At 46.0% G+C, this 13,884-nt stretch overlaps 1 protein-coding gene across 5 annotated transcripts in view; it reads right to left on the minus strand.

The window, feature by feature from the left end:
- agrn (agrin) overlaps positions 1 to 13,884 on the minus strand; it is a 303,236-nt gene that overhangs the window by 83,948 nt on the left and 205,404 nt on the right. For all 5 annotated transcript variants that reach the window (XM_030119408.1, XM_030119411.1, XM_030119410.1 and 2 more), the window contains one exon: positions 11,232 to 11,438. In XM_030119408.1, coding sequence (XP_029975268.1) covers positions 11,232 to 11,438 — 207 coding nt within the window. The remainder of the gene's footprint in view (positions 1 to 11,231; positions 11,439 to 13,884) is intronic.

Here is a 13,884-nt window from a genome sequence, read left to right on the forward strand (position 1 = left end):
ATCGGCTCATAAAACAGACGGTGGGAATTAACCGGCTTCAGTCTGATTAAGATAATGGAAAGAGTTCAGAAGGTGGCGATGAATATCACCTGAACATCATAAGACCAACGTTATGGATCGTCCTGAGTGATGAGGGACGCGACGGCGAGGTGTTAAAACAACGAGGACGGTGATGGAGGTTCGCTTGTTTTTATGAATCGGGTGTGGGACAAGCGGTCCAGTTAGCTCATTGAGAAAAACAGTTTCTAATTGTTTTTTAGTATTCTAAAAAAAGGGGAGGGGGGCTCTGGGACGAACACAACTAATCCCTTTAGTTGAGTGTAATTTTTATGAGTTGTGAGGTTTGAAGGCAGTCCGCAGAGGAAAAAACAAAGCAAAGCGAAAAAAAATTCTAATTTGAATATTAAAAAAAGCTAAGCTGCTGACAGTAAACAAACTGAAAACGCTCGTTTTTGTACACTACTCTAAAACCTGATGCTCAAGATAAAAGGTGGAGTTAGAAATATTCTTCATTTAATGACAACATAGGCTAAAGAGCTTCTGTCAAAGTAGGGGAGAAAAACAAGTCAAATATGAGTGAAATACGGTTTTACGGTGGTGCCAAGACACATTCTGCTGTCGTACAGTGACATCTAGTGGTCCATGGTGGTATTTACTGCTATATTTTGACGTACAAGTCTCTAATGAACATAAGGTCCCATTTATATGACAATGTTTTCAACACTGATAACCTTCATTGCGTTTTCAGTGCTCGAGACGCCGAGCCAAATCTGGAAAAATGACCCCCCCAATGGAACTTTTGGAAAATACTCCAACTCTGTATCTGTGGAAATGAGAGGAAACACAATTTTTTGGAGACCCTGCACATGGAAACCATAGCTGTAGTGAATACGCACCTTGTTTTCACAACGTTGCAGAGTTGAGCATGAAACATTTTAAAAATGAAAATAAAAAAGTGTTTTCACTTGAAATGTGGTGTAAACAGAGTCTAAGTCACTTCACCAGCAAAGCAACTGACAAAAAAACTCTGCTTTATAATGCAGAAAATATGATCTCTTGGATTTTGTGTCACCGTTTGTTTGTCAGCTGACGTCTTAAAACATTCTAGAAAAGGGCAGCATTAAAGTCAGCTTCTCACCTGAACAGCATCATCTGTTCAGACTCGTACTTTATTGAACTCATACTCAATACATACATTTATATCGCGTAGTTTTAACATCAGTGTAATGGAAAGGTAAGGTCAATGTAATCGTAAAAGTTGTGGCAGAATTTTTTGGAAACGAAACATTTAAGTTCTATGATCAGTTTTATTTTGTTGTTTTCAAAGATTGTTTTTCACTGGATATTTGCTAAGGTAACTAGAAGATGCTTCAATGTTTAAAAGTTACTTTAAGCGTCCAACAGAGTTCTGGACGAGGAAACTTGGGGTTCAAAGATTTTGCGAGACGTCGGACTGATTGAACAGTGAAGGACCACCGCCTGTTTTCCCGCTGAGCTCCGGCTGCAGTTGAGCACATCTACCTGGGACGAGCGCGCTCCCGTTTCCTGAAGGGAGTGTTTCAGATTAGCAGGTGGAACAACGCGATTGATTTCTGTGTTTCGCTGCCAAGCCGCTGTTTCAAAAGAGCTTGGAGGTGCCACATAAATATGTAAGCTGCTCAATGCAGCCTAATTTGGTAGCGCTTCTAAAACAATTCATTCCCCGTGATCTCATTTCAACGCCGTGTGTGTGCCCGAGAGTGTGTGTGTGTGTGTCTGTAACCGTTTGTAAGCTTGTGATCCGAGCTTAACTGTGCAACCTTGGCCTCCATAAAAGTTCAGCGGCTCACTTTCCAAGGACGGAAACACAACTGGAGCCTCCGATAACGCCTTTTGTCTCGCGCTCTCTTTGTTTCTCATTCCGTAAAAAGATGAAAGAATCCTCCTCCAAAACTAATTTAAAAGAAAAAAAAAAAACACTCCCCACCTCTGGAGGGGCTAAAAAATAATAAATAAATAAAATTCTGACTGATTTGAAAAAAAAAGAAAGAAAGAAAAGCAGACAAATCTTCCCGAGTGTAAAAATCTAATGACACAGTTAAGAAAGTGGAGCCGTCTCTCGGATGCAGGCGGAGGCTTTGAAATGGCAGCTTGTCACAGCAGAGGCTTGTGGGACGGCGTTCGCCAGCCTCTTCCAGCTCTCCGTCTCTCCCTGGTCGTCTTCCCAAACACTCAGATCCATCTCTTCACGCGTGGATCCGTGTTCCAGAATAAACCCGAGGCGCTGGGTTTACGCCCGGCGGCTGATACCTGAACATTAACCTGACAGCGGAATGGGAACATCTGTAGCGTCGAACGTGAGCAGCGCTCGCCAAGGCATTGTTACACCGGGGGAGCAGGTGCATGGAGAGCTGTGAGGGTGGGGGTGGGGGAATTAAAATTAAAACAATACCTTGAGAAATGACTTTAAATGAGGCATTCTGTTCCACTGGTACCCAGACATGTAACAGAGGACTTTACATTCGTCGTGTCACCGCAGTGAGGATCCTCGGTTTTAATCGCCGTGGTGTTTTAACGGCACGGCTCCTCAGCGGGACTCGGAGGGGGGATTACTCCAGATTTGAAGTTACCTCTCGGCCCCCTCCAGCTGCGGCGTCGGCAGAGGAAGCGCTCCTCTGATGTCCCGTCCACCTGAAGTATGATTACCGTCCTCTCGGCGGCGGGATCTGACAGACAGAGTGGCGAGCGTCCCTCAGTGTGACTTTAAAGCCTTAACAACCCCCGGTTAGCTTGGCGCCGTGGCACGCCGAGGGACTGCTGCCTGCTGGTGGCGGCCGTGCCGTTCACTCCCTGACATGAAATGCCGGGAGATTATTTTGGCGAGCGTTTCCTCCCATCTCCACTCAGCTCATACATATGTTAATTGGACTTCCCCCCCCTCCTGGGTCTGTGTGCAATTCCAAATCGCTGCCTTGTATTATGCAGGCCAGTGAATCAGTGTAATCCAGGTGAAGCTGGACGTGGCCAACTGACAGAAAGAATTGCAGAAAAAACTTCAAGCCGTCCCGACACGGGGCGTCCAATGGGGCGGAGGAAGGCGGCGGCACGGCCCGCCCCCTCTGCGTCTTCACCTGCAGGGCCTCTGATCTGCACCGTCTCTGCCCGTCTCACATTAAAAACATTTATGTATCATATTAGTGGCGGGAGAGGGAGGTGCAGGGAAGAGGCGGCATTAGCATACAGCGAAAGGCATACCCGCGGGCTGTCTGTCTGCCGCCGAATACTTATCACAGGCGGGAGGGGAGTCGAAGCCTCTTTGTGCATTTACAACTAAGAACACGCTGTTCCTCAAAATGGAGACGTAGGAACGCAGCATGAGGGGGGAGAAAGAAGAAAGACGAGCCGCCATCGCTGATCTCGTGACATGTATTTAACGGAGGTGAGGCGCCATGCGAACGCTGTGGGTGTGTGATCGGGACGTGTGTGAAGATTCCTCCGTCTAATGTGCACAAAGGGGATGCTCAGCATCGACAGGGCTGAAGGGGGAAAGAAATAAAAACAAGGGAACTGGAGGGTAATCCCAGCCCGCCGCCGCGCCACGCCACGCCACGCCACGCCACGCCACGCCACGCCTCGGCCACGGCGCCTCCATCGCTCCTGATGCCCTGCTGACCCACACTCCTCTGCAGCTTCTGCCTGCGGGTCGCGCTAACTGGACCGGCGGTCCCCGGCCGCCGCCAATCGGGCTCCCACGGCACTTCCTCTAATTAACTTGATTAGCAGTAACAGCAGCGGTGATCTCAGGCCCACTTCCACACCGCCGCTCCGCCGCTGTTTGTGAGTCCAATCACAGACGCGCAGGCGGAGATGCTCATCAAATAAACATGCAAATGATAAAATATTCCGCACGGAGTCTTGACACCTAAGGTGACTGATTTTTCTTCCCCGCTTTGTGGAGTTCTTTGTCAATGACAGTGTGTCTTCCGCTGAGTGATTTTGTGTTAACCTCCAGAGGCGACGGGCGACACATTTTAAGCGAGTCGCGTGAGTTTCTCTGCGCTCGCGGCCCTGAACTCGGCTGCGTTCGCGCGGCGTGACAAAGGAGCTGCGGAGAAAGGCTGAACGCCATTTCATTCGTTCGCTGCCAGTTTGTCTGCCGCTGTGTTCCTCACAGACATGGCGGTTTTTTTTTTAAAGAATTATCCTTATCCGTGCTTTCAAAGGGCAAACCGCTGCTCTGATTCCCATTATATGAACAGCCTAACGAGACATCTGCAGCCTCCTCTCAACCTCTTATTCTGTTAATGCCAGACATGAGACCAGCGCGTCAACAGACTCCCGGGAGTTACAGAGAGCCACTTCGCTCCTGCAGCCTCTTACTCTGATTTAAAGTGTTACCAGAGATCCGAGCTGCCGATAGTGCTCACGTTGTTTACTGAAGGGGAAATACAGACACCAAGAAGTGAAAAGGTACCGGCTCACCGTCTTTACTCTGGTAAAAGTTCACTACATGTTCACTGAAGATACACCAGCAGAATACATACATCAGACAATATCAAAAAAGTGATCCAAGCAACAGAAAATCTGGCTTGACTTCATTCAAAACACTGTGATTTGCCGCCTCGGCTCCATGCACAAAAAATAGACTGATCTGAAGAAACTGAAGGAAAAAAAAAAACCTGAAGCTGTGATGCTCAGAAAAGAGATGAGAGAAAATAAAATAAAGCATTTTTAATTATGTATTTCTGCTGTGGAGAAAGTTTTTGGCTCATTCCGAATCTTTGAGATTGAAGAAAATGCATTTATCCATTTCATGGATGTTCTTGTGAGAGTTTGGCTAAATTGAATTCAGAGATTTGTGTGTGAACTTCTTGGAAATGTTAGAAAATCAGTCTTGACATCAAGTAAAGTCTCTCTGTGATGTTTTTAGTTGTTTCCTACAAATTGAATGACATCGCTGGACGACATTTCCCTAAACAGTGATCACTGTAAAACAAACTAGTTCTACAAAACTGAAACAGTTTTAGCCAGTAGCTGTACTCTTTCACGTGATGATATGTGTATTCCTTATTCTTTTGTTATGATATAATTTGGACAACTTGCTTTCTGATCAAATAGCATAGTAATTTGGTCTTTCTGTCCTTTAAAACCCTGTCTGCAGCACAACCCTCGTCCTCTGGGTGAGTTCAGGACTTCCTCCGCCACATCCAGTGTATCCTCCGCCTCCACTGCTCTGTAACGTCGTCGCACGCTGCTCAACTTTCACTTTAATCACTTTAATCGCTAAGATCAACGCTGCTGCTGCTGCTGCATTCCTACAACGGACCCATAAAACTAACAGCATCCTTGATCATTTCAGTAGAATTGAGTAAAATAATTTCACTGGAGTTATTCCAAATAAACTCAACTCAAACGTTGTAGGGAAGAATGAAAAACGAGCCCGTTGAATCGCTTTCAGTGCCGTTTTGACACAAGTCACAGGTGAAACAGAGAATCAAAGGAAGCGGCAAGAAAGTTTAAAAGACCGTGAAAACATTGGGGTGCCGACGCACCAACCGAGCTGGATTCTTTAAATAACGCTGAACAATTGCTTCTGAATGTGAGCTACAACAACCCACAGTGTGTGTGCACGGCACTGTGTTTAGTTAGTGCCGCTGCCCTGCTGCGTTCACATCGTATGGAAAGGAGAGAGGAAAAAAAACAGGGTTTCTTTCCTTTAGTCTAAAAATATCTGTGTGTGTGTGTGTGTGTGTGTGTGTGTGTGTGTGTGTGTGTGTGTGTGTGTGTGTGTGTGTAATCTATGACGTGGAATGTGAAATCGAAGCCATCTGCACGGATTTGCAGATATTTTCTTGCATGGCCATAATTTCTTCGCATATGTATATTTTAATGAAATCCTGCAGTTATCTGTGTGTGTGTGTGTGTGTGTGTGTGTACATATACACACCAGAGAACAGCTATATGATGAAAGCTTCAATGAACAATTGATAAAAAAAATCAATTTTCTCCAGTGAAGGCGGTGGCCATAAGGTGAAAATATCGTTAAAGCATAAAGGAAATTCAGGATGTTTCAGTGGATCTGTGTGGAGAAACGTCCAGCGAACATGAAGACATGCTCACCAGGATTGACATTAGAAAGAGTTGATTTAATCAACTATTGCTTTGCTTAAAGTAGGTAACTTCTCAGAAAAAGACCACGTCCCACGAAAAAAACGTCTTATTACCATAAGTTGTTCTGAAGTCATTTTGTGTAATATTGAAATAGTGCAGATAAGAGACACTTCTCTCCGCTGTTTTAGAGTTTTTCGATTGCCCTTTGACAAACGCCTCATAAGTTATACCACTCTAATTTCAACTGAGATGAGAATTCGGATATAACTTCTACATGGGTGCCTTAAAGAAATGAGGCCGGCGCAGCAGTGAAATTTGTTTCCACAAATATTAAGATAAAGCAGAAAACTAATGGCGTCGTGCTTCAGTGCCTGCATTGAGTAAAAGCTTGTGCCGTCCGATCTGCCTGACGGATGCGGGGAGGGAGGTCCGAGGCCGCGGCGCTGCTCCGCCTGTTTTCCCAGCATGCCTCTCTCGTTCACTTCCAGCAAGTCCTTCACGTCTTCTGGGACGTCCGGGAGATTTGCGACCCGTTCCTGGACATAAGCTAATCAGCTAAACGCGGCGCGGCGCCTGCATCTCTAAACGGAAGAGCTCCAGATATCAATCAGATCGCGGACGCTGCAGACGTGGGATCCTTGGCGTGACGGCGCCTGGCGGGGGTGAGAGCGGCGGGCCGAGCGGACGGGGTGACATTACAGACTGTCACCCACATGAAGGGAGATTTACGACGGCGAGCGAGGCGCGGAGCGTAATCCATCTGACAGGCGGCGGAGTGATCGATCGCCTCCACCCACGCACCACTCAGCCAATGAAACCGGCGAAGAGATCGTTATTTATCACATAAGGATAATTTAATATAAGTGACTGTTTCTCTGTGGACGCCTGAAACTTCCTCTGCAGCTTTGGTAAAAAATTGAAAGAGAAACTAACAGAAAGTTTCCTGTATTTAGTCAAACTCCAGAAATTCTAAATGAAAAAAAAAAACAAACTTCTAAAGCGAAGTGGACACAACACGACACTGAGACCTGGAGGGAGACTCCGGTGATTCTGCCAGGAAAATCTCCTGGATGCCGTCAAGAGCTCGCAAAAACATCCGAAAGCTGTTGAAAGATTCTGTCTGAGAGGAAAAAAACGTCAGAAACAACAAAACAAAAGGACTCGTTAAAAAAAAAAAAAAACACCCCCACCCAGCTGTGTTTGGAGGTTGAACAGCCTACTACAGCTCAGTCCCACTCACCAACACCCGGAAACTTTTAAAAAGTCGATTGGATCCAGACAACGCGCCACGCTGAGTGTATAATTTCTGTCACTTTGTGTCAAACTCCGGTGGCAAATGAAAAACATAATAGATGTTTATTATCACAGCTTGAACCAAAGAGTGTTGTTATTCAACACCAATTGAATGTAACGCCACCAAAATAAAGAAATCAAACATATACAAGAATAAATAAATAAAGCAAAGCAGGATGAAGAATCACTGCTGGATTCAATAAATATCATAAACTGCTCAATGTGGCTATTTTCATTTAACTAAAGGACGCCCATCGTCAAGTGATGTTTTGATTTCAAACAAAATGTATACCGATAGTGGAGTTTCCAATTCCTTGGAGGCAGAAGGTTTGTCAAATCATTACTGGACAATACTCAACAACACGGCAGCCATTTTCTCCGGTCTGCGTTTCATTCGAGAAACAGTCTCATGTTTTCCTTTGACGAACCTAAATTAAACTGAAGTCAAAAAGAAAGTGAAAAGTGTGTTTTCACAATTATATCCCAGTAATTTACTGATACACTGACATATATCATAAGTCCTGAAATCCTCACAAAACAACCGTCTTCTGTTTGTCTCTTCAGCCTCATGTTTGAAAGAAGGAAAGAAAGAAAGAAAGAAAGAAAGAAAGAAAGCTTGAGTCGAAAATCAGCATGAACACAAGCACACACACATACGCACACACTCGGCGTGCATGCATATCATCTGTCTGACTAAACCAACAGTCTCAGTGGGCACCTCCGCTCGCCTCTTTTGATGTTTAATTAAAACCGTATCGGGGGGGCTGCTGCGTTCGTGGCGCTCTGTTTGGGAAAATATGCAAATGTCAATAAAAATGCATTAAAGAAACACACTACCAGTTGCTGACGGCTGCCACGCCAACTGTGTGTGTGCATGTGTGTGTGTGTGTGTGTGTTGGGGAGGTAAAGACGGAGCGAGAGGGGGAAATAAGAAAAAACAACCCAAATGTGGGGAGTGGGGGTGTTGGGGAGGGAGGAATGGGGCACGGACTAACAGAAAATAATCAAACTGCAGGAAACACAGAGTTGTTATTTCTACCACTGAACATTTTCACAGCTCAGATGCAGCCGAAGCCTCCGGACGCTGAGATAACGCCGATGCTCAGTGGGACGCCCCCAATCCGCCGGGTGGATTTCTGACTGGGGGTCTGCCAACACTGAGCCCTGTGAGACTTAAAGCCTCAATCAGTGGGGGATCGGCGGGGGACGGGAGCAGGGATGAAAATCACCCCCGTGACACTCAAGCTGGATTTGGTGTTGATGAAACTTAAAGCTAACAATCCAGATTACAGAGCATCTTCCTCCTGCTAACTGATGAACACCAGCTAACGACCAGATGATTAAAAATAGGAGGAGTTCCCTGTCTGGTCCGTCAGCGTTATGAAGGAAAAGAGTAGGAATGAGTTAAATTCAGGAGATTCGTCTCCTATGAACCCTCCAAACCGCTTCCCAGCAGCCGAGACAGGTTTGGACAAATAAACAGGGTTTTATACCCTGACAGCTCGGCCACAGACATCCTCGCCGCTGTGAGCGAGTCGAACCTTCAGATTACACCTTTCACTCAGGAAGGCTTCCTTATTGCGGCGCGCCGAAGCCAAAGTGGGTCTCAGACCTTTGATGGTATCAGTTGAAATTCCGCCAGCTTCCTTTCAAACTGTGCAGCTCAGGGATGCTTCACTAAAGCCTGGAGTCTGCCAAGCCTCTTCCTCCTCTTCCCTGTTCTTTTATTAACAAAAGGTGATTTATATTTGATTCCGCGGGGCGGACTCATTATTTTCAGCCGCCGCAGCGCCGATACGGGGCGGTGCGGCGCCGCCTTGGATTATTTTCATTGCTAATGTACGGGAAATTGTGTGCAAAATCTTCACACAATCAAATATGAGTTTGATGCTCCGGGAGAGGTCGCGCTTATGATCTGAGGTTATTTGAGCACCGTAGTTTTTCAAGGAGAGAGGAAGAAGTCGTGGCTGGAGGTAAAGGTTCACCTGAGAACACAGCCGGTCGCTGAATCTTGACTTTTAGAGCTGAACGCACACCGAGCGCAAACAGGCATCCTGAAGAAACGAAGGCGTCGCTTTCAGAGCTTCATGTTTGAACGGCAGTGGAAAGACTGCAGTGGATTGTATTTCCAATTTTTTTACAGCTTTTTAAATGGCTTTGTGGCTTTGACATGTTGCTTTGTGGGGATAATAAAGGAAAGGAAATCATCTAATTCATGATTTCTAGACTCCAGCTTGACCAGTGTGGTTCATGTAAAACTGTCCATCCAGTGGAGTAAAGTAACAACACAGATTTATTACGGTACTTAACTACACTTTTGAGATATTCTTTTCCCATCTCAAAGTACTGAATACTTTAGTTCTTCTGTATTTCAGAGAAAATATTACACTTTCTGCTCCAGGCCATTTATTTTATCCAACAGCTTTAGTTCTTTTTTTTTTTTTTTTTTTTTCCTGATAAAGATTTGACTGGACTCATAACAGAACACATTTCTAACCCTCCTATTAGATTCTCCCGTGCAGAAATATCCCCTCTGCTGTTTGACCCTTGTAAAGCCGTCTGAATGAAAGGCTCCTCGCTGGATATTTCTCCTCATATAATATTCAAATTCACACTGGCTGTGATGAATCTTTCACGCCTCGCAGGGTGGGGTGGACTTTTTCCAGACGAAAACTTCTTTCTTTTCTTCTTCCCTCTCCCATTAATCATCTGAGTCCCGCTCGGATTGATCTGGTCTCACTCTGTTTATCTCTGCGTTTGTGTCAAGACCACACAGGAGCCGATATTTCACCCAAAGAAAAAAGATAAAGTGAAAAGTACAAAAGCTGGAACCAAGCTTTAGGACTGAACTTCAAAGTATCGATAAAGATCTTCAAACCACCTGGCTATCAGGAGCTAAACGCCAACATGATGTTAATGAGAAGTACGTTTTCACATGCTCTGCTGGAGTGAGTTCAGACTCGACAGGAGTCCGAACACTTCATGGCTGTTTGGGAGGCGGCGAGGTGACGTGCACTACGGCATGCAGCGGGAGGAGAGTCGGAGGTGAGGAGCGGTTAGGGCACGGGGGAAGCTTCGCTTTGTTTGTTAGACGGGGAATAAAACACAGGGAGCGGGAAGAGAGGGAGACTTCTCCAACCTCACGGGTCACATCTTCACGGGAGGGAGAACAGAAAAGGAAGAGACATTAACGACACAGAGGAGCACAAGGCGGCAGGGGAGAAAGACAGCGGTACGAGACCCCCTGCTGTTAGGTCCACCCGGGGCCGGGGTCGGGGCCGCCAGCCCCTCACCGTCCGCTTGATGAGGCCGCCCAGCGGGTGACCCCGCTGTCCACCTGTGGCCAGACAGCCAGGGAGAAGACGGACGGCCACACGGACACAGACAGACAGACAGAGTGACTGACGCACTGAAACAAGAGAGAATAGCTTTTTTATACAGGAAGTGCACAGCAGACAAAAAAAAGACAGAGACGGAGGAGGAGGAGGAGGAGGAGGAGGAGGAGGAGGAGGAAGAGACGACAAGAGCCACCGAAGTGGAAGACGGAGAGCAGATGAATGAAACATGAAGGTGGCGTTTGGTTTTGGGGTGTGTGCTGAAGATGGAGGGATGGAGCGTGACGGGAGCGAGGAGGTGGATGAGGGGTGGAGTGAAGGCACGGCGTTCATAAAGACCCCAGCCCTCCCTGAAGAGAACATCGCCCCACCGTTTCAGAGGAATTCAAAGCACTGACACACACACACACAGTCAGCCTGGAAGACTCAGAGGGGAAAACATTCAATATGCATTAAAACGAGCAGAGACGGAACGGCAGCGGGGATCCGGCCCGTTCCGCTCCCTCCACTCACCACAGGGCCCCGGGTGCTTGACGGGGATGGGGGCCTTGGCCGTGCACTCCGCCTTGCGCCTGGTGCAGTCGTTGGTGTAGGTGCGGCCGTCCTTGCCGCACACCGGCTTGTAGGTGCCGTCGCACTCGATGGGGTCGCAGGAGCAGCGGGCGTTCAGCTGCTCCACCACGCACACGGCGTTGAACAGGCACTCCTCCGCGCACTCCTCTGTGGGGGAAAAGACCAACACGCCAATCCGTCATCTGTGTGTTGAACTATTCGGGAATAACCTCACCTGAACCCGCAAAGCATTTTCAATTTTCGTGCATCAGCATTCACCCACTTGCTCCTTTTTTTATTTTTCCTTCCTGTAATTTGCCACCAATCTGTATAAACAGTGATTAGTGTTTTCAGAGCTGCTCAGTGCGACAGACTCCTCATGGAGGAGCAGGACACTGCAGGACAGGGGGGGTCCTCCTCTCTCAGCTTCTCACTGAATAAAGCATTTGAAGGGAGGAAAGAGTTTAACTCATTGGTCCAAAAACAAATTCATCCACCAGTGACGCCATGCTGTGGTGAAACACGTCAGCTGCAGTGTGTGGAAACACATGTTTAGCAGCCTTTTGTTTGATTCAATGACACATAAGAGTCGTGTGTTAATGGAGTCATCATGCAATAATTACTCACTCAGGATGTTTTTCTTAGCAGGATGTAATTTCAGCCAGATGATCCTGAACTGGCACAAGCGGTCGACACTCGCTGTTTTTGTGTCAATCAGGTCGAATTTCCTGATTACTTCTATCTGATAGTGGAGGTGGGGGGGTGTGGGGGGTGGGGGGTGGGGGGGGGGGTTTAAAGTCGATGTCTCGCTCTCTGTGATTAAAGGTTCACCAGCACACCAGACGGAACACGTCAAATATTTTCATCTCAATCCAAGCAAAGCAGAGCTGCCAGCATTCACATATTGATGCCGTTCCCTCATGCTGGACGTGTTCGGAATCCAACTGAAAGACCGCACTGATAACAGTTACTGGCAGGTAGACGTCATGAGGACATCTCCTTTAATTCACACCTACAAATGTCATACCTGTGGTTCTTCAGGGTGCTTTAATTCATCACATGACATCAAGAGCTCCGATATTTTCTTATATTATTCTAAAATCCAAAAGTACAAGAATTTGTGGATCTTGCGATCAAACTTTCCAGCTGACCACTCCAGGTTCTTGTTAATTAAAACTGCACATACCATCATCAGTAGAAAATCCATATTGTGGTATTTAAACTTCAGCCAGTTTTCTTCATGACACAATGAAGTCCTGATAAAATGAACTTGATAAATTCCCTCATGGTCTCACCTTTCCGACACACACATATCGTCTATTGTTCCACCTGAAGTCTAATGCGGTATCCGAGCCACATTCAGCCTTGAGCTGAAATATCTGTATTATTTCTCTTACCATTGTATTTTTCCTTTCACATACATGCATTCATTTCAGTCGGTTCAGTTTTTCAGAGGGCTGTATGGAATTCTGTGCTTTATATTTGTGCTGTATTACATCCATCAAACGTAAGATTATATACTGTGTGTATAGTCTGAAACGAAAAACCAAGCACAGCCACAAAATATCTGTACTTTTAAATTTAAATTTTAATGTCTGTACTTTGTTTGCTTTCCAATATTGGTGCACAATCTAGAAAAGTATCAATTCAGTACCATTCCATGTGAAAGCTGTCACTTATTCGTGCATTTTATCACAGTTTTGAGTCTATAAATGGCTGCGAGTTCCTGCAGGAGCGAAGGTCAGGCCATGTTTTAATGGCTATAGAGAGCAGGAGTGTGTGTGGTGTGTTTGGACGGAGCGTGCCCTCTCCGGGTCGTCCAGACGCCACGAGCCTCGGATCCTCTTCCCCTCTGATGACTGTGTTAATCAACCTGGTCATTGTCTGCTTTGTTTCTCCTGATCCTCGCTGTGTTTCCCCTGCCGGTTTCTCTCACTGCCAGAAGGAGCAGCGGCTCAGGAACCAGCAGGAAAAGGAAGAAAAAAAAAAAAAAGGATACAAGCCGAATAAAGAAGTTGGGGATGAAACAAATAGAAGGCGGCTGTTGATTTCACATGGCTCGACCCTAACGCTCTTTGAAAACGGGGGGAGATGGATTATGAAGTAACTCACTGCAAACGATTGCTTCAGCCACAGAAATGGCTCAATGAATAAATATGAGGAAGTGGCTCTGTTTTATTGAGGAGGCTCTGGTTTCGGTCAGGGGTAATAATCTTTTTTTTTTTTTTTTTTTTCTCTCATTTTCAGTTCAGGAATGTGCACAAACAAAAGCAAACTCTGTGACACACTTCATGAGGCGACAGCAGAGAGCGCAGATCTGCTCCTCCAAACTCTGTTTATAAAGTTTTCCGATAACTTTAATTAAAAACGCTCAAGAATTAATCACAAATTAATTCTTTTTTGGGTCAAGTTGAAGCCTAAACTATTATATTCATAACATTTTGACTCGCTAAGCACAAATCTAGTGCGGAAATTAAGAAGAAAGAAAGAAATAGTGGTAATGTGAAATGGCAAATTTGCCACTGAAGTGAGAAAATTGAATTTGAAGCAGCGCTCTGTTCTGGAGGCGCTCACTGGGCTCCACATTCATTTCATTCCTGATCAGTGGATCAAA

Source organism: Salarias fasciatus, chromosome 20 (assembly GCF_902148845.1).
Source record: "Salarias fasciatus chromosome 20, fSalaFa1.1, whole genome shotgun sequence".
In the NCBI taxonomy this organism is placed as follows: domain Eukaryota; kingdom Metazoa; phylum Chordata; class Actinopteri; order Blenniiformes; family Blenniidae; genus Salarias; species Salarias fasciatus.